Source organism: Spea bombifrons, chromosome 4, assembly GCF_027358695.1.
Source record: "Spea bombifrons isolate aSpeBom1 chromosome 4, aSpeBom1.2.pri, whole genome shotgun sequence".
NCBI lineage: Eukaryota > Metazoa > Chordata > Amphibia > Anura > Pelobatidae > Spea > Spea bombifrons.
Genome location: NC_071090.1, coordinates 99,110,553 through 99,131,630, shown reverse-complemented (window position 1 = coordinate 99,131,630; position 21,078 = coordinate 99,110,553). Strand labels below are relative to the sequence as shown.

The 21,078-nt window shown below is 41.7% G+C and overlaps 2 protein-coding genes across 2 annotated transcripts; both read left to right on the top strand.

Annotated features, from left to right (window-relative positions):
• The first annotated feature begins 977 nt into the window (after positions 1 to 977).
• LOC128490782 (peptidyl-prolyl cis-trans isomerase-like) lies at positions 978 to 6,116 on the top strand. The gene is made up of 5 exons (XM_053462846.1): positions 978 to 1,138; positions 4,391 to 4,421; positions 4,688 to 4,776; positions 5,276 to 5,448; positions 5,712 to 6,116. The coding sequence occupies exons 1-5, from the start codon at positions 1,070 to 1,072 to the stop codon at positions 5,842 to 5,844; spliced, it is 495 nt and encodes a 164-aa protein (XP_053318821.1). The 5' UTR covers positions 978 to 1,069; the 3' UTR covers positions 5,845 to 6,116.
• Positions 6,117 to 11,463: 5,347 nt separating this feature from the next.
• On the top strand, positions 11,464 to 19,160 carry LOC128491486 (peptidyl-prolyl cis-trans isomerase-like). Its single transcript, XM_053463806.1, has 5 exons — positions 11,464 to 11,532; positions 17,168 to 17,198; positions 17,491 to 17,579; positions 18,219 to 18,391; positions 19,010 to 19,160. Exons 1-5 carry the CDS (start codon positions 11,464 to 11,466, stop codon positions 19,158 to 19,160), a joined length of 513 nt encoding a protein of 170 aa, XP_053319781.1.
• Positions 19,161 to 21,078: the final 1,918 nt, after the last annotated feature.

The following is a 21,078-nucleotide window of genomic DNA, read 5'->3' as shown; positions in this document are numbered from 1 at the left end:
ATCACGGCACCAATGAACTTAATAACTCCCTACGGTATACAGTACATTGGAATGAAACATCTAATCATCCTACCACAAGGAGACTATCCAACAGGTCCTTTACTACTGTAATCCATCACCAATATTCTAGAACTCGCAGATTTTTAAAAATATAGACATTCCAGCTGTGGAAACTATTTGTTTACCCCCTTTTAAGGTTTTGTCCAATGTTTCTGTTTTATGGCGTTCAGTCCTGTTTGGGAGAAACACATTACACAAAGTTATATTATCATAGCAAAACGTATTACAATATATTCATTAACGAGGGGTTTTGGTGCGGTCTATAATCAGGTGCAGTTGCGTTACTTTTTAAATGCTTCAGTACCAACATCCAGGGGGATAATTACTTCATCTGAATTATAATAAATAAATAAAAAACACAAAACATAGTATATATATATATAATAACAGTATTTCCCCTAAGCATTATGACGCGCTGTAGTGGTGCATTTATGAAGAAATATCCTGCACTGTGGATGTTAAAGAAGAATGCAGCATAGTACTTCTGGCACCGCAAGGGTTAGGTTTCTTTTATAAGATTAGTTACCGCGCTGTGAAGGCGCCATACTGCATGCATAAAACCGGAACGTATTACACGAGGCCTTTTATTTCAGCAAGATCCTACAGGCTTCAAAATGAAAAATCTTTAATAAAATGTCTAAACGTGCAGCAGACACTTCTACCGCTACAGGAATAAATCAATCAACCAAAAATATGCCCGCCATGCACGTCACTAGCTGCCCATCCCATACCGCGCCTTTTCAGGCCCAACCCAATTATGCTTCTCCCTTGCATTGTCCCGCCAACCAGCCTCTCCTTCTCAGCTATTGGCCCGCGGAGCCGTCCGTCTGTCTGTTGCGCATTCCTGATTGCTAATCGCCTAGGCTTGCGATGGGCGTGGCCTGTCCGCTCATATAACCGTGGATGCGCTTCCGTTATTAGGTTCTTTTCGGTTGTTCTCTTGGAACGAGTAGGGCTGTGAGCTGGTTTTGAAAACGTATCTTGCGTGTTCTCTAAACCTTCTGCAATTATGGCACGTGTGAGAGTCTTCTTCGATGTCGCCGCTGATGGGCAATCTTTGGGCCGCGTAATTATGGAGGTAATTGATGGAGTTCTCTTCCTGAATGGGTTTGGCGACGTTTCAGGGTAACCTCAAACATTGTGTGCTACAAAGACAGGCTTGAAGTGTGGCCTTCTAATGGCGGGCTGGCTAGCATCACATGGCTTTCAGTGTAGCTATTTCCTAGTATCATCTCTAAAACATTTGTATGCTTTGTTGTATTTATGTCTGTAAATGGCTAATTATATGTGATATACATGTCCTCCAGGTAGCTGAATGTAAACTGGTCTCCACCCTTATCTAATAAAGTAGATGAGTAATTTGCATTAACGATTCGGTAGAAGGCTGTTTCCTGATTCACCTCTAAATTGCGTTTATTTTATACTCAATCAAATTGATGCATCATATCTACATCATAAGCCCCTAAGAGCAGCCTCTTCTCCACTAGCAAGTCGTATGTTCTCCCCCGTGTAATGCTGCTATGGGGCTTCATGAATACAATGTATCTACTTCCTGAATATTAATGATCTGCCGTAAGGGGGTGGATAGTCCTCTGCAGGGTTAGTAAAATGGTTACCAGGCTGTATGGCGGTCTGTGACTTGCATAGATTGCCCGCCTCCTGTTCCTGTCAAGTTTGCTGTGGGGTGGAGGACTCCATTTTATGAAGAATCAAGGAATGTGCAGATTTCTCCTCCCTCAAAATGTCTGCGCTTGGCGGTGCCCGTACGCTGCTGGCCAGTGCTTGATGCGTGGTGTGCATTGGTTCCTTGTCGTTAGCTTTCCCGTCCTATACTTAAAGGGTTAAGCCATCTCCAGGGTGCATAGAATGAAGCCGTCTGCATGCAGTGCCCACTGCACGGGGGGGGTACTGCTGTCAGTGCCGCAAAGAGCAGCACATGGCTTGAATCGCCATGGCCCCCTCTAGTGCCTGGTTAGTTGCAGTGCAATAAAGCAACATAACGCAGTCAGTCTATGCCGTGGGGGTTCCTGTCCCTTCCATGGCTGGTTTCTAAGTCATGCTCTGAGAAACGGTTCTGGAATCTGTCACCTGTTAACTTTAAACGTAGGCATTTTCTATATCGAGCCACGAAATTGCTGATCCATGGTGTTCTGGCACTTGCTTGGGTAGTAACGCAGGTCTGGTGTTCTCCATTAGAGGGCACTGTTGCGCCCAATTGTGACACTTCAACTTGACCTCTAGGGTGCAGTACTCGATTAAATCCGGGTACTCCTTTGCAGATCTAAAACTGGCTGCCAAAATCTTGATGGTTGCCTAATGTTAGAGTATGGTAAGCAAACCTACTGGCATGTGGGGGTATTCCTGACGCATCTGTCTTGCCCCAAATTAAATGTGTCCCTTTCTGTGATGTCTGCTCATTAAGAAAATGGGTGCTGTTGAAGTACTTGGGGTGACAGTTGTGTTTTTGTATAGCTGAACGGTCAATTGGGCTTTGTTTCAGTGGTGTGCTTGGAGTAACCCCCCAAACGCAGAGGCATATTGTTCTAGAGCGCCAAATCCTCCTCCGGGATGTGCCTCTCTGACTTACTGCATCTGACTCGGATGCAATTTTGTAAAGCCCTCACAGCAACTTAAAATTCAACTTAAGTGATTGGCCCTCAAATTCAGTTCTACAGGTACAAACATTTGTATGCCCTGATCTGAAGACTGGTGTTCTAGCTGTAGCGTAGCTTGCCTTTCTGACATCTTTACGAACCTATCAACCAAAGATGGCGGTTCTCCCCCTTGCCATCCTCAAGCAGAGTTTGGGATTGACTGTCAGATTTAACACTGTTCTGTCTGCCTTATACAAAACACAAATATGCCCTATGGGTGGAATGCTTCAAACTAATAGGCTTTTTTTTTTTTTTTTTTTTTATATACACAGATCAGTGTGGTATGTTATGTACATATAGATTCTAAAATAAACATATATGCGCTTGCCCTCCTACACACTGCAGGAGCAAAGCACTGCGGTGTGAAGATAGGATTGAAAATTCAAGAGGGTGATTGGTTAGATTTTACCATGGTTACACTGCATCCAATCACTGGCTCTGCTCATAGACAGCCCAAATGCTTAATATGACTGCAGACACCAGCATTACTGCTTTAACAGGCTGGGTTCTAAGTCAATCTGTATGGAGGGGATCTAGTGCTTTAGTGAGACCCTGTCCCGCGAGTAGCTCTTCATACTCTGGCGCACAATGAGGATCCTGGATGCTGCTGATGCTGAGACCCTGCAGGGCTTCTTTGTGAACCTCTGCTTTGGCGAGACTTCTGATCTGTGATCATGCTCTCTGCAGCTTGGATCTGTCTTAATGACATCTGTCAGCATCCGCTTGAGTGCTCAGTATGTTATGAATGAGATGGCTGTGAGTGCTGGCATGACTGCAATTCCCTCTTTAATCCTGAAGTCTGCTGTAATGTGCGGGTGGGGGGGGGGGGGTGCCAGACTTGCCCTGGTTTGTATGACAAGGTTTAAAAGCTGCTGCCCCATGACTTGTCAACCATTATCTATAAAGGGTCTAAATTTTAAACATGCCTGTAGTTACAGAATTGCTCGTATAACTCCACGTACTCTGCTATGCATTTCATGACATTGCGCATGCTGGTACAAAACTGGGCCCTGGTCTTGTGCATTTATTGAGGCAACCACCTTTTAAGCCTCTGACAATCTTAATGGAATACAAAGCTCAATTTTATTCAGCTTGTCCCCCCTTAATTTTTATTAAACTAGTGATATTTATGTAATTATATAAATAGATATATATAATGGGATAAATACTGACCCTTTCTGAATCTGGCACATGTTTTCTTGCCAGGCTGTTTTTGTCATGTTAAATGCCATGGATTACCACAGCTGTCATACAAACTTTAATCACCTGGTGCCAATGCTATACCCTTTAAACCACATAATGTGACAGCAATCCTTAAAGATCTCCTCAGACTAGTCTCATATAAATGCCTTTTAATAGTCTGTATATCCTCCATAAAGCAGCCACACGCATATCTCTTGAATCGACTCACAAATGGGCAGGTGCCAGTGAGTGATGCTACTGGGGTATGAATGCTAATCTTAAAAATTATCCTGCACATGTGCGTGTCTTTAATGTGTTTAAGCTGCTGTAGACTTTGGCTTTAGTGTTGAGTTTACTTCTGACCTCCACTGTAAAGCGTGTGCTGTGTACCGGCATCCACTACTTCACCAGCCTTTCTTTATCTTGGCATATTTACTGAGCATCCAAGCTCATTACGTTTCCATATTTGCTTAATTGTTGTTTTCTTTCCACAGCTGAGGCCGGATGTTGTCCCCAAAACTGCCGGTGAGTCTTTAAAATTTTCCTTGGGTAGCATCAGCTCATATCTACAGATGACAGATTCAGTTCATATGGCTTTTTGGGTTTCATCAGTGAATACCTACCTCATACTGTAGTTTGCAGTCTTTGGCTATTTATGTCTTCTACTGGCCCAAAAAAGATTTGGTTTCATCCTGTTTGTAGCTGTATCCCATGGTCAAACTGCTTGGGATATTGGTATCTGCAACTTATGTACAAATTACTTTCCTCCTAACACTTTTCTTTCTTCTCAGAGAACTTCCGTGCTCTTTGTACTGGAGAGAAAGGCTTTGGCTACAAAGGGTCCACCTTCCACAGAATTATTCCCGGCTTCATGTGCCAGGTAGGGGCATGGTCTGCCTCTTTAAAACTGCTTCTCATTTTAATGGCTTCTTGGCAGGGCTCGTGTTTCTAGAAGCAGTTTAAAATACACTAACTAGTATTTGAATTGCTTACATTTAACCAAGAATTGCTTAAGTTTATGTGCTTATGAAAAAAACAAAAAAAAACAACCCAATGCTGTTAAGATCTCCACTCTCACACTTAATGGAGTTATCACAAATATGTGCAGAATGTAGCTACAACTACATTTAAGACTGTAAAGTCTGACATTTATTGACTTAAATAAAAGTGCTTCTGATTAGTCATCCCCTCTCAAAACTGAATTACTATGTAAATTTAAACTTGCAATGGTCTCGATAGGAAGGCAGTCTCCGGTCCCCAACTAGCACATGTCTGTAGTGCCATAATGGAGCCTTCAGTATGGAGCACTTGCATGAAATCAATATTGAAATCTTGTATGCACTTAGTGTCTGAAGACTCGGTGGGTTTTTTTTTGTTAGGGAGGAGACTTTACCAACCACAATGGAACTGGTGGCAAATCCATCTATGGAAACAAGTTTGCTGATGAGAACTTCAACCTGAAGCACACCGGCCCAGGAATCCTGTCCATGGCCAATGCAGGCCCTAATACAAACGGTTCTCAATTCTTTATCTGCACTGAAAAGACCAGCTGGTAAGTAGCTTCCTGCAGAGAAGGATCTACTGGTGGGTATAGACATGACTGGTATGGCCAGCTGGGTACTTTAAGCAGATGTATCAGTTGAAGATTTTTCGTGGCTACCCCTCAAAATGGGGCTTGAATATTGATTGTAAGAAAAGGAGCAAAAAGCTGCTTCTGACTATAGAAGGCTCTTATTGCTAAGAGAATTTCTAAGCGGCCTAAATTCTGCTACTTGATCTGGCTGTAACCACAACACTCTGCTCTTTTTTCCTCAGGCTGGATGGTAAACATGTTGTGTTCGGCAGTGTTGTTGAAGGCATTGAGATTGTGAAAGCAATGGAAAAATATGGCTCTCAAAGTGGGAAAACCAGCAAAAAGATCACCGTTGAAAACTCTGGCCAGCTTTAAAGGCGTCCTCTAGTCCCTCTTGTTTTTGTGTTTTTGCATTTTTCCCTTGTTTTGGGGTATTTTCCTCTGGTCTTAACACAACAAGCATTCCCTTCCTGTTAGCTGGCAGAATCACCCAGTTCAGTGCTGAAAATGCACTTTGAACTGCTGCATTTCTGCGGTGCTTATCCCTCTGCTCTTCTGTCCTTCAGATTTTCTTTACCAATCCCATTCCCTTAAAGTTCTATGTGGACCGCAGAGCTGCATCTGAGATAAAATGAAATCACCTCAAACTGTCTCCTGTACTTTGTTTCATACCAACTTGTGTTACTGTATATAATACAATTATATTTCTACAAAGATCACACGGGTAAAAGCCACTAAAACTTGTGTACTTCAGAACTGTTACATCAAAATTATTCATTTTTTTTTTGTGGTCATCCATACCCATAATGGGTTAGAAATAAGAATGGAGGTCTTATGGCAGCCAATGAAATGATTCAGTGGTATGTAATGCTGTCAGTCTGGGTCACACATTAACCAGAATGTTACATGGATAATGCTGAATTAAACATGTCCTAACAAACTAGGTTTGCAGATAGTATAGCTATATGTTCTATGGTCACTGCCCAGTATCAAGTTGCTTACATTCTTGGCTTTTTTTTTTACTTTGGATGCTTGAGTATCACATTGACTTTATTACAATTTATAATTCATGTAAGACCCTTTTTGTACTGCCTGAACAGTTGGGCTTAAAAAAAAAAATGGTTAGAGTGTGCCCCCCCCCCCCCAAAGGCACAGCATTAAGAACAAACATTTAACACATTTGGTACACTCATTAGCAGGTGAGGGAAAGCGCCCCCCCCCGGCAATGTGAAATACAGTATTGATTCAGGATAGCATTGTTCCTATCCCATTCGTATTTAAAGTCCCTCGCTGTATTCACTTTCACTTCTGTTTGGCAGTTGCTACATTTATCTACCGCTATCTCTATAAAAACACCCTCATTACATCAAAGCTTCTGAATTTAGGTTATGATCTTTTAAAACGACTTTTGAAACAAAATTTCACATCTTCTCCAAGCTATGCAGATAGTCATGCAAACCACCATTTTACTATACTTCACCTGTACATGGTACTCTAGGTGAGGTCTAGGGTGATATGTAACCAACTCCCTTTATCAGTTTATTTGCCTTTGGTGGTGCCCTAGACCTGACCCAGTCCTTCCCTCCACAGTCTTTGTCTCTGCTACAGGCTGTCACCGCACAGCTTCCATAGTTTAAATGGGCTGGTTGGGAGGATACGATCTGTAACCGTACCAGGGAACGTTCTAAGTTCTCACTGCGACTTGACTGACATGTTAAACGTTGACTTATTGAAAGATACACGCAGGGATATCAACTGCAACATACTGGTAGCAAAAGCACCCTTTGGGAGTATAGTATATGCTCACACAATTCAGAATAGGAAGGAGTTGGTTCCAGACTGTGACCCTGAGCATCTGCCCTTTCACTCTGAAACTAGGGCAAAAACCCTTAGACTTCCAAGGTATACCTGTAATCAAGCCATTGAGCAATGGAGTGCTTACCTATAAATCAGAAATAATTACTCCTAAATTCTCTTGTTTCTGTTGAAGAGGAATGTTGTATTGCGCCTTGGGATTTTTACATCTCAAGTGTATTGGTTTACATTTATCAATATTGAACTGGCAGAGGCTGCCAGAGAGGAGGATCCAGGTCCCCTGCAGCGCTGCTGGGGATCTGGATCTTAGTCTTGTAGTTGTATCTCTATTTGAGGTCTGAAAATAAGAGCAAACAAACAAAACAACTTCTAATCGAGCAAATATGGGACTTAAAAAAGGATGAGCACCCAAACAGGGACTTAAACCCTGGACACTCTACAAACAGCTATCTGGGCTCTTTCCAGTGCTGCCAGGCATCTTCACATCGGGTTTTCTGAATAACTGCATAGAGACGGAGGAAATATGTAGGCGAGTAGAAAGTCTGAAGGCTGGGTGATGGCATCTAAGGACGGTAGGACTTTGAAAGTGACGAGCGCTGATCGCTCCCCTGCTGTCTGATCTCACACATTGCAGTTAATGCAAGGCTGTGCTCCACAGTGTGATCAATGCAGGGGAGATCAGAGGAAAGAGCATGAAACAAAGTTTCTCTGTTTTTCAAGAAATGGGAAAAAAAAATTATGCAGGAGCTCAGTGGTGTACTGAAGGGGTTAAACAGTGCAATCAAATTTCTAGCTTTTGTTATGAACAAGAACTGAAAAGGTTTGAACTTGTAGGCGTCTCACCTTTAGAAATGTTTTCACCAACGCTACATTTCAATGTTTTATTATATTTGCTATATCAGCCTTTTAATGGAATTTTACAGCTTCAGGGCCCCGACAGGGTGAGGCACTTTACTGCCTGTACCTCACGCGTGTGCCAGGTGTTGGTTAATATTATGCTCTTTCCGTGCAGAACGCATACTTGAGCAATTGTTTAAGTGAGGTTGGGTAGTAAGGCATGTGTGTGAGCTAATATACAATGGGTCCGGTTTTACTTGGTGCCGAAGGAGCCCGTTAAAGATTTCCATTGCTTGATGCAGGCAATGATTGCAATCCAGCCATGCAGCTGTAATAGTATTTAGTTATTATTACCGTAAATATGACTGCAATACTACTAACCGTAAGGATTTTAAGAGGACATACAGGCATTATTCACTAAAGGTAGAGTCAGTGGGAGATTTTCCAGGAAGGTTGTGGTTTCGAATGCCTCAGTTCACCATTCGTTATGAAGGGGCAACCCTAACAAGTTTCGCCAGCAAGAAGGGCTGAGGTGGTCCTGTATGATAGACATTATGATACATATGAATTGCAATTTTATTATAATTGTTTTATATAGCACCATCATATTCCGCAGCACTGTACAATGGGCCAACAGTACATAGCAAGTAGTATATAAGAATTTGATTTACAGAGGGTAAGGAGGGCCCTGCCCAAACATGCTTACAATCTAGAGTTTTAACAAGTTTTCCAAATTTCAGGAATTCTTACGAACAAGGAGATTCCCTCAAAGGAACGTAGCAAAAAGCTCAGAATTTCCATTTGAATTTTGTTGGTGCTCTCATTTTTTTCTTTCTTCGTCCACTGCTCCAAAAAGTCTTCTTTCTTCGTCCACTTCTCTGTGGACAATGGGGCATGACCTCACAGCGAACGTTCGCAAAATGGCTGACTTTCCAGCCAGCCTGGAGGAACGTGGGAGAGAGTGTGCCTTGAGGCGCACCCTTTTGCAGAAGTTCACTGTGTTCCTCCAATCGGCGGAGGTGCTGCCATTTTGTGGAAATTCACTGTGAGGTTTTTCAAGGCAAAAGGCAGAGCCTCCCCCCCCGTTCCTCCAATCGGGAGATGATGTGCCCAGAAGGTCTGTCATTTTGTGGAAGTTGACTGTGAGGTTACTTCGAACAAAAGGGTACAGATTTTTCAGGCACGCACTCTCCCCTGTTCCTCCAATCGGGGGAGAAGCTCCGCCATTTTGCAGAAGTTCGCAGGAGGTCATGTCCACCGAGGAGTGAACGAAGAAAGAAGACAGAAGAAATTTATTTTCTGAATGAATGGGAAACAAAAACAAAATGACAAATTTGTCCAAAACTTTTTTGGTCTCCTTGTATAAGTCAGTGTCTAAGGAGACATTGAAGAAATCTTCCCGATTTATCTATGCATTATAGGGGGTTGAACAAGCTCTTATTTGGGGTTGGTGCTTCATGCTGAATCGAGAAGTCAAGAAGTTGAAACCCAACTCAAATCCTCCCTTTAGTGAAAAGACCTCATTATTTCAATTTGCCAACAGTGGACACATTTAATTTAAGGGCTGTCCTCGGAGGTGCAGATACAAGGTTGAGATTTACTCACTTTGGTTTTGTGACCTACTAATAGCCTTTGGCACTTTAGAGTGATGAGCAGACTTTCTTTAGTGAAAGTGGTGTGGAAATACCCAACATCATGTTCTTCACCTGGTATTGAAGTGCAACTACCATCATCATCATGCAGCTGGTGTTTTCTGGTGAGTGAACAATAAAGAACAGAGCCGGTGAGTTTTAAAGGATGGCTAAAAAGAACCAAATTTTGTGAGCGCTTTATCCCCGGCTGCCCTCACCTCCCTTTGCTACAGAGAGTTGGCTACAATACAAGAAAGACTAAGCCGTTAACAGGGGGTCGCTGTTCGGATCATCTGTCAAACATTCTTACAAACTTAATTCACCGGACAGAGCTGAGAAGAATGCCATTGTTTATTTTTGGAATTAGCTGCTTTACGCACCATGCAAAAAATCTGCAAAAGGGCCGCTCATATTTTATTTTCACGATAACAATTTCTGAGTGTAATTTATAACCTGGTTATAGGTTCTGTAGAGGAATGAAGGGCAGTAAAGTTGGGGAATACACTTGTAAGGAATCCAAGAAAATTGATTAAAAGATAGAATAAGGTAACACAAGCCTAGTTATTCATTGGACTTTAGGTCAGGAAAATCATCCCATTTATATAATTTACCCCAAAAAAATGTCTGTATACAGTGTATTTGGTTCCAACAAAAGGGGCTTATTCACTAAAGAGAGAGTTGTCATGAGACAACTCCCTCACTTCATTAAGCATGAAGGGCCGAAGAGCTGAGCTGGCCGTGCATAATGTATGATTTTAATAGATGATGGGACTTTGAGGAAATCTCACTGAGTTAACTATACATTATTCAGGGCCAGCCAAGCTCTTCCTGCATCAGAAGCTTACTGGGTTTTTCTCTTCATAATATATAGGGAAGTCAATGAGCTAGAAAACAAAACACAGGAAGCAGACAGGTCTCTGTGGAGGCATAAAATTAAAATTCCTAAATCCCAACGATTGTAATGGCGTCATTTATTGTAGCGCGAAACGCGTCAGGTGTTGCATTTCCATCCCCCTGTGTTTGGGGTGAGCCCTCCTGCTGTATTGCCATCTGATGAAATGCTGATATACAATAAATGGAGCATTGTGTCCTGGTGAGAAAAGCTTGCTCTTTGGGGTCCTGATTGTTTTATACCAAGTCAAGCCGCTGAAACACAACTCCCCTGTTAATTAACCTTTAATAAATAAACCCCAAAATGTTGTTATAGAGAACACTATCAGTTGCTGAACTTTCACTGCACAATATAAACCTCCCGTTCTTTATGTTGGGGTGCTGTGAATAGGGCGACCATAACGGCCATGGCGGGGGAACGAGACCACGCTGGGTCGACGTGTTAATCGGGAATACAACAGTTTATACTAAACAAAGAAGCGAACGATAAATTTTCCCTGCTATGAGATGTTACGGAAATAGCATTGTGTTCATTGTACTTTCTCCCGCAGCATAATCACACAGCATTTGGTGCTACCCACAGCATATCCAAGGGGATTAGAGGGGCGAATAATACACTGAGCTGGTATCAAATATTCTGGGGACTTGTGCTCTGGAGGGGAATCTGAGTGCCCTGGCGTGTCTGGCCTCCTGCATAGTCTTATCAGCTATTCAGCATGATTGGCAGGACAACCAGGGGTATGTTTCGGTATATAAGGCACATGTTGTAGAACGCTCCTATGCAGCATCCCTCTGGTTCTACCAGGTCACTAGCTTTGCCATGGAAAACAAACGGGTCTTCTTTGACATCACGGCTGATGGAATTACCCTTGGCCGTGTGGTGATAGAGGTAAGATACGCTGATCTGTAAGGTACCCCTTGGGTGAGTTTGCAATAGATAGACCCCCACCTGCACTTGTCACTAACCACGTCACTCCTGTAGCACTCAAAAGGTTATGAGGTTATATTTGTCCAAAATTCTATTTCTTTGTTCTAAAAGATTTTATCTCACTAACTCTTTCATGAGTTACTGTGAGTTGTTTCGGTTCACTGTAACAATTTTGCAAACTTTCTTTTTGATGAAAAGGACCCCTTTATGAAAAAGCATTAGCTGACATTGATAGAAATACATAAGTAAATATTACGTATAATGTTCATCATTGCATAGGATGTTGGGGGAAACATTTTTCCTTTGCACATGCGCATGGGATGGAAGTCGGGGAAGTTGGGTGTTGGAGTCCCATATTATTTGGTTAAATACAATTAGTGCGCTGCTGCACACCAGTGCTGTTTTGTAAACATATATATATAAAAATATGGTAAAATTATATTTCCCAAGTGTCCCTCTTTAGGAGACACAGTCCCATTTTAGGACCCAAATAATTCTGTCCCTATTCCTACCCCGGTGTCTCTCTTTTATAGGAGCTCAGAATGTTTGCTGGGTATGAGTGTATCACAGTGTTTACCATCCTAAAATGTCACATAGAGAACAGAAAATATAAACTGCTCTATGAAAATAAAATACTTAATTTTTCTTCTAAACACCTCACTAAAGAACACAAATAACAAAGTCACATTTAACCACAACCACAGCCACAAGTGTCCCTTTAAAACGTTGTGACATTAGTAGTGGAGAAACTATATGGGAGAAATTAGTGAATTCACTTACCTCCCAATGCTTCAATTGGTTACAGGGAGACCCCTTTGTTTTAGGGGAGATGGTCATTGGCGTACTACAAACAACAGGGCCATAGTGCAAAAACTTCAGCAAGCAACATGTGCCACAGTGCCACCTTTGGCCCTAAGTAGCTTATCAGTGCCATTGTAAATCTTAAACGCCCTGGTCATGCCATCTTTGCCCCCAAACAGCTTGTCTGTGCCATCTTTTCCCCTTGCAACATACTCTGCCACACATGCATAAAAAGACTTACACACATTTACACATGCTAACACACATACACATGCTAACTCATACACTTATTCATACTCACCGACACCCACGTTCACACTCATTCTAACACACACACTTCCTCTCACACCACTTATATATACACATTCATGCTAACACAAACTCCATCTCACACCACTTACACATCTATGCTCACACACATTTATGCTAAAACACAAACACTTACACATTCAGGCTCGTACATACAAATGCTTGCACATACAGATTCTTGTTAACTCACAATTATACATAGACATTCATGCTCACGTACATACAATCATACATACTCCCTCCCTCCTGTCTGTACCCCCTTACCTCTCCTGCATATTTCGGTCCTCTGCAGCCTTGGTTCCACTGCGGGATCATGTAACATTATACCGGCGGGTTTCTGTCTCCTTGCACCGGTTCAAAATTGTTTAGAAAGGGCCCATCTCACCTGGACTGTAAAGACATGGCTTAGGCCAAGTGACCCCCTGCGAGGAGACAAAAGAAGTGGTTTCAGGGGTCTGTAGTTACGCCACTGAATGTGGTTTGACGTGTGAATAGATGGACGAGCTTTCTAGAGACTTTTACGTGACTTTATGGCCAGGTTATAGCTATTTATGTAACTGTCTATAGAGGGATACTTGGGAGGTATGCATATGAGATTATGACATGGGACAGGAAATTAAATCGGATATAAAGGCACGGTTGGAGTTTGCCATGACGAAGTGGACAGGGATTATTGCATCCGACAATTATAGAAATGATGGCATGTAATAAGTAAAGGGGTTATGGCATACCCATGGATATGGCACATGTCCATGGAGTATTAGTCTGGCTTTGATAGAAGCAGAAAAGAGATGAAAGCAGGCGGGTAAGGGAATGGGGCACGAAGCCAGGAGATCAGCAGCGTATTCTGGTTTAGACCAATGCCAGGTCTCAAGAAGGAAGCTTTTGAGCACCTGTGTCATTAAAATAGGCAGAGATCGGGATCCACAGTGTGCCGCTGCTCAATGGTCTGGTTACTCTCTGATAATAAAACAGCCCAAAAGTCTACACATCTTTAATCTTTAATCTTTAATCTTTAAATCTGTATACCACATAGGACAATTACCTGCTAGTCCTCCCCTTTTTAACATTATGTATCTACAAGGTATTTTTTTTACATTGTTTCTCCTACTACTTCTGCGAAACGGCAGACCTAGCGCAGCCCTTTGTCTCGTTTCATCTCACTATCACACAGTGCCTCTACTGTTCTTTCACCTCAGGCTATGTCTTCCCCCTCCCCTATTTGTCCTGTATCCACCACCCTACTTTCCATTCATCCATGGTGCTTGTTCCCCCCGCTTAATTCCTAACCTTACTTTTCTATTCTGCCTCTCATCCACCACCCACACTCCCTTCCTCTGCCTGTCCCAACTCATCTGCCTCTCATTGTTTGTCTACTATCTTAATTTTTTGGTCATCACATCATAAGCTTCTACAAAAAATGACGGGAATGTTCTAACAAATGTTGAAGGGAGGAAGGCATATAGTCTATGCCGGTTAGTACAAAGGTTTCGGAACAGATGCCATCTGATTAAGCAAAGCGACAGTGGAATTACAACCGAGATCTGATTAATCTCCTTCCAGCCACACTGGAGCCACAGTAAACACCATATCTATCCCTCTAAACTAACCCCCACAAATGTCATTAGCACTGTCCTTCCAGCCTTACATGGGTTAAATATCTTCCTTTGGCTGGGATTTTAACTGGCTTCGCTATATTACAGGATACAGAGTTAGTGCTACCATAACAACGCAGATTAAAACAATAGCTGTCTCATTACTCTACAGACATTCCATAAGGTCCACCTGCAAGTATCGGTCAGAATGTTCAATGAACACGATGTATTCTGTGCTTTCTAGAACAAAAATGTGTGATTTAAGTGCTGCAATTAAATTATGGAGGGGTAATAGTTTCCATAGTGGCCCCCTTCAATTCTATTTGCTTAGGACCCCAAAATCCTAGAGCCACTGTTATAGGGTAGATGGTCTACTGGTGGTTCTTCCATTCCAGCCATGTAGCATCATACAGAAGTATGGACTGATCTCGAAAGAAGGAATTTAAATTAGAATGATTCTTCGTTCTCAGTCCTGCGGCTCAGTGTCTATGGCAATAAATGAGAGAGGGTGGTTTATCCGTAGCTCCGGAGATGTTAGTGGGGAGGAGCAGTGGGTGATGTCACCCTGCGTGGGTGCAGGACACAGAACAGAGTGATGTTTGCAGATTCTCTGCCAATTCTTCACTGTCACAGCCCTCCGCAGTGTCGCTCAAAGCCATGTAAATAACGGGGTAAATTTACCAGGAGGTGAAAATCTCGAGTGCGAAGAATAAACAAACAAAAAACGCTCTAATGTTATCAGAATTTCATTGACAGATGAAAGGATTTCTTACAGTAAATTAAGCCTTTATGTTGGCAATTAGCCCAAGCGTCTTATTAAATGGGTATTGAATGGTCTCTGGTGCAAGAGTTGAGTTAGAGTTAGCATTGGAATCAGAGAACTCAGGGGTTACAGAGGTAATACGATCCTAGGCAGGGTTTTACCCTCTGGGCAGCGCTCTAATTTTTGGGTGTGGGCATCACTTTCAGCTTTACTTTACTTTAGAGAAGGTGGTAGATAAGTGAAACAGCCTCCTAGCAAATGTGGTGGAGGCTAATACAGTGACAGAGTTTAAACATATACAGGATAGGCATATGGTTACCCCAGATCTAAGACAAAATCAAGGATTGATTAAGGTTTCAGTCTGTGATTCAGCAGCTAGGCGAAACGCGTTAGACACTGATGTCCTTTTACGCTTATGATTTTTGGAACGTTAATAAAGATTTACATTTTATATCGTATCAGACTCATATCGACGTGATTTTCAATATGGCAGTCAGGTGATTGCGCTGCTTACCTGATTGCTTTATTTTTGTTCTATTTGCGATGGTGGGGAAACACGTTGCGGCGGCACCCGACTGACCGCTTCACTTTTGGGTCGCTGGAAGAATTGATGGGTATGATGATGCCTAATCCGTTTGGATCTAATTCTATATAAGGTTTGAGTCTTTACATCGGGAAATATGGGCAGATTAGATGGGCCAGATGGTTATTTGACTGGAACATTTCTATGTTTGTTCCGTGTTCTTTCAACGTCCTTTGGTTATTGTTAGACATGAATAGCCAGTGTGATTTAAGTTTGCTGCATAACATATTTGTGTCTAGTATTAAACTTCACAACAATAACGTTAATACAATACCAACTGGGAGAAAAAAAATCTAATGAATAGAACAAATGTACTTCTCCTTGAATGTCCACCTGGAATGGAATCCTGTTAGTACATGGTGCCTTATGAAAATCTGTATTAATACCACTAAATCTATAGTTCCTATCTGAAATTCTCAGTAAATCCCCACACTCTTTTTCCATATGTGTTAATAGTTGAATCATTTCGAGAAAGGTTAAGAATTAACTAGTAAGAATGCTCTTGATTCTAGCAGGTTGGTGGGTATTAGTAGCTGGTGATTTCCTGCTGAGATGACCAGTAGGATTTAGGGACATAAGAGATCAAATAAAGGGATTTACCCCCCCCCCCCTCTGTATTCTGCTGTCAATCATACCCTGAAACAAATTTGCTTTCGTGTAATCTAACAAATGTGACCCCCATCACCTGACAATAACACCATTAAATGCAAATCTTCATAACGTACGACCTTTTCCAACAACTGATGTTCAACACATTTTGTTGGAAAAGTGTTTCAGTGTTTTGAATTGTCGGCGAAATTCACCCAGAGGGACAATCACCATCCAGACATTATCTGTTGTCCAATACAGATAAAAGTCTCTTTTAGGATTGGATTTAAGCCCATGCTCAAAAGACACAAAGCAACGTACACTTTGCGGAAAAGCGTTTTCACGAGCAGGTAGATGGTGTATGGGGACTATAGTGAAATGGACAAGACGTGAGTGTGAGCGGGTGATCTGATAAACCCCTTTACTGGAACGTGCTTAGTCTCCCAAATGGGAAATCTGGCCCCCTCTCAGCCATGTGTGCTGTGTATGGAGGCCACACATAGCCCTCCAGCTGTTTTAAAGTCCAGTGATCCCAGCCAGCCATCCACTGGATATTCAAATTTCACAGGAATTCAAGCTTAAAAAGCAGCTGGAGAGACGTCTTAGAATACTTTTGATTTGTAGATTATATTGTGCAGCCTCTCAAGTTGTATTTGTTCTAAAATTATTATATTTAATATGAGTATATTTATTCACCCTTGTAGTTATTCAATGTTCTGTTGTGCATACTATGGGGGAAACCAACAGGTAGCGTTCCAGCTGTATATGAAATGCAATTCACAAGATCCTCAGCCAAATGGAAAGAATCATGGGAGTGTATGTTTTCCTTCAGCTGGAGAGCTTTCCGTTATCTACATCTGTGTGTGGTGTATAGTATGAAAATATTCCGCTGCATGACTATATCCTTTGCATTTGTTTTTCAGCTGTTTGTGATTTTTCTTTTTGTTCCTCCGCCAGCTCCGGTTTGATGTGGTTCCCAAAACTGCAGGTGTGGAATTACTCTGGATCTCCGAGGACTCCAACCTCATCTCTTGTTGTATCTCCTCTCGCCTGCTCTATTGTCCTTTCACTAATGCCAGTTTTATATTGTTCATCCTTTCTTCCCGTCACCTCTTCTATGCCTGCTTCCTAACTTCTGTTTCTAATCTTATCTGCCTTAGGGCTTCCTTCTTCTGTCATGTAGCCCTTCTTCACTCACAGAACTCTACCCACACTGTTTTCTCCTCTTGCATCTTTTCTCCATTAATCAGCCACACACATTTATTTATTTTTCTCTGCAGAAAACTTCCTCAAACTATGCACAGGAGAGGTTGGCTATGGATACAAGGGATGCACTTTTCACCGTATAATCCCAAACTTCATGTGCCAGGTGAGTGTGTGCTAGAGGTGAGTGAGCTGGCCAGTGGTGTGACATGAGTTGAGCCAGACCCTGGGCTTGACTTCTTGATTCATACACAAGCTGAGCTGGACTTGAACAACACATGCACATGGACTTGAACAACACATTCACTTACTATGTGATCGGCCACATGTACATGTATATAAATACTTGCGTCCAGAAGTATGGTTGGGCAACTGGCACACACTTGGCTGACCAGTCGCCCACTACTAGCAAGCAAGTAAGCCTGTTCCATCCATCCATGCTGTTGGGAGCGAATGGGCCCTACCTCTTCTTTTTACAAGCCAGGCTGCGCCCAGCACTGGCCTTTAGCCCATGCCCTCTTGCCAAGCTGTTTTCTCAAACATTGTAGGTCCGCCTCGCAAAATGCAATATACAGGTCTATCATTTTCCATGGCGGGTCTTTTTAATTTCTTAGAAAATTTTCTATTACAATCCCTCACATCTGATTTTGTTCTTAGGCCAAACCTAATTTAGCTTGTATTTTAGCTTTATTTTGTTGGTTTCTTCTTAACTAGCCTACATTCTTCTCTCTCTCGCGCTCTTTTACTAGCCATCCTTGACACTTCATTTACCTCTTATGATTATTTTTTTTATTTTTTATTTGAGGGAGGTGATTTTACTAACCACAACGGCACAGGAGGTAAATCCATTTTTGGCGGTAAATTTGAAGATGAGAATTTTATCTTGAAGCACAGTACCCCGGGTGTCATCTCTATGGCTAACGCAGGACCCAACAGCAATGGCTCCCAGTTCTTCATTTCAACCATCAAGGCTGACTGGTAAGAACTTTATAAAGGTAGAATTAAAAAAAAATAGAGATTAAAGTAGGATATAGACTTAAACTGATGTTCTAATTAGCATAATAATTAAGTGAACACTCTAGTGTGTTAAGAAAATAAACAATAGCAGATCTGTCACTTTGGGGGGGGGGGTTCTCCGAAGGATTAGTCACATAAAATCAACAAGAAAACATTTTAGAAGCTATTTCAGTTTCTATGGCAACAGTGCCTGCCTTTGTGTCACATGACAATTAAATGTTCCCAGTAAAAATTATGAATTTAGGCAAGATGTTAACTGATTGAATAAATATTTCTGTGAGGGCTTGGGACATGCAGAACTACTAGTTATAATGTTTGTAATGCTACACTTAAATTCAGCAGAGTAGGTGGAACAGCACCTTTAAAGTTTAGGAATCTGGGAAACAAAAATGGAGTGTGGGAGGAGGCAAGAAGATATAGACAGAGTCAAATACTATAACTCTGCAGCATCCAAGTCATTAAGATATAGACTTCTCCTACTATCTTAGCAATGGCCTTAACAGCCTTCAACTGATGTCTTGATGTCCCTCTTTTCCTGAGTCTGTCATCCTGATTTCTTCTCGTTCTCTCCATGGCCAGGCTCAATGGGAAGCATGTGGTGTTTGGTCATGTTGTTGAAGGAATGGAAGTTGTGAAAAAGATGGAAAGTTATGGATCGAATAGTGGGAAGACCAGCAAGAAGATTGTTATAGATGAGTGCGGGATCCTAAATGATACTCCTGCTGTTTGACAACACTCTCCCTTTCTCATCCACAACACGATCATAACCCCTGCTAGTTTCTGCCCATATTAGCTATCCTATCATATAATAACCCTGAAAATTCCATTCATGCTCATTGTGGCCAAGTCCTTACAACCCTCGCTACTCTCAGCCCCTGGTAAAATATGTTCTTGCATGCCAAACACTAGTAACTTCTTACGAACCCCCATTTACCCTGTAATCATGTCCATTATCTATTAGCCCCAGTCTATCAATGCACATTGGTCATAATAGTGAGCGACTACTACAATGGTGCACAACCCCAGTCCTAGTGGGCCACAAACAGGACAGGAATTCTTTGAATGCTTGTTTGAGCACAAGTTGTTTAATTAATTTTTAATGGGGATGCCTGTGCTCAAACCGGCATATGCCTAAATTCTGGCCTGTTTGAGGCCCTTAATGACTGGAGTTAGATGACCAAGTAATTACTTTCTATTCTACACCCCACTTAGTCCAGGTTAGATCTCAATGTGTCTCCACATTGGTCATCAGATGTCCCACATTATAGGGATCTATAGTTTTTCTATGTATAAGAAGAGAAGGTTCTTTCATTGGACAGATCATCCAGCAAAACATCCACGGTTGGGAGTTCCGAAAGATAAAATCTATTATTATTATTATTATTATTATTACCTACATTATGTGTCCGGAAACGTATATCAAAGTGCTTTGCAACATGCAGAAGTTAGGGCACGCACCCAGGCAGCCATATTGGAATCCACCAGGAACCTGCACCAGCAACGTTTTATATATACATTTGCTAGCCATTTCACTAGCACAATGTGTATATAATGATACTTACTAGCAGTGGAATTATTTTAGATGACAGGTTCACTTTATTTATTTTTGGGCAACTGCCTGGAGTGTTTTTGTGCCAGGCTGTTTATGAGTGTTGCCTAGGGCAGCTTTATTACTAGGCCACTAGGATGGACTTGTACACTAGGTGGAATATTGGCATAGCTGTTGAAAGCTATTCCCTACATCTCTAATCCAGGCTTGTGCGATTGTTTGGAAGTTGCTGGAGACCTCCACTTACCCAAACTTACTTTTGCTATGACTGTAAGCTGTAAGCAGGTCCCTAATATTCTTTTGTAACTGTATGTTTACATTTTGTATGGACATCAAACCTCAGTGTGCGCACCTCTGTACATAACGTAAATGTGTCTGTGCTTTATAAATAAAACATAATTATGGATACTGTAATAATGCCCTTCTTCAGTACATCGTCAACAGCAGATGTCAGCTGCGGACAGCAGGGGGTGCTGTAGCAACAAGAACCAAGTCAGCTCCTTCCTCAATCAACATTCCTGTCTGTACTGGTTTTACTGGATCAAGGGAGGGCAGAGTCCCAAGGGCTGGGATGTGCTATAATTAGTCTGACAATATACCATAATGAAGACGTAAGAAAGACATTGTATAAAATAAACACAAAGCTATAGGCTATACACACCCATACAAACGCAACAACATCATTATATATGTGCGTGTGAATATATATATATAAAAATAATAAATATATATGTGATTTGGACGTTGTGTGAACACCATACTGCAGTATATATATATACGTATATACGTATATATACGTATCCTTGTGGGAACACGGCCGTATATGAGGTCAGAGGCCCAAGCAGACGTTATGCAGTGCGTACCATAACATACCCAAACAATATGTATAGCAAAAGTTGAAATTAGACATTGTATGCATATAACATCTGAACCTTACACCAGGCGGTCTATGTAATAGTGTAAAATAATGTCTTAATCCACACATTAACTTCCAATGAATTAAAGAACGCAGCTCTCAATTTTTATCAAAGGAAACTGTTAATTTAATAGACACCAAACCAGATTTTAAAACTCATCCTTAAATGTGATGTTAACTTTT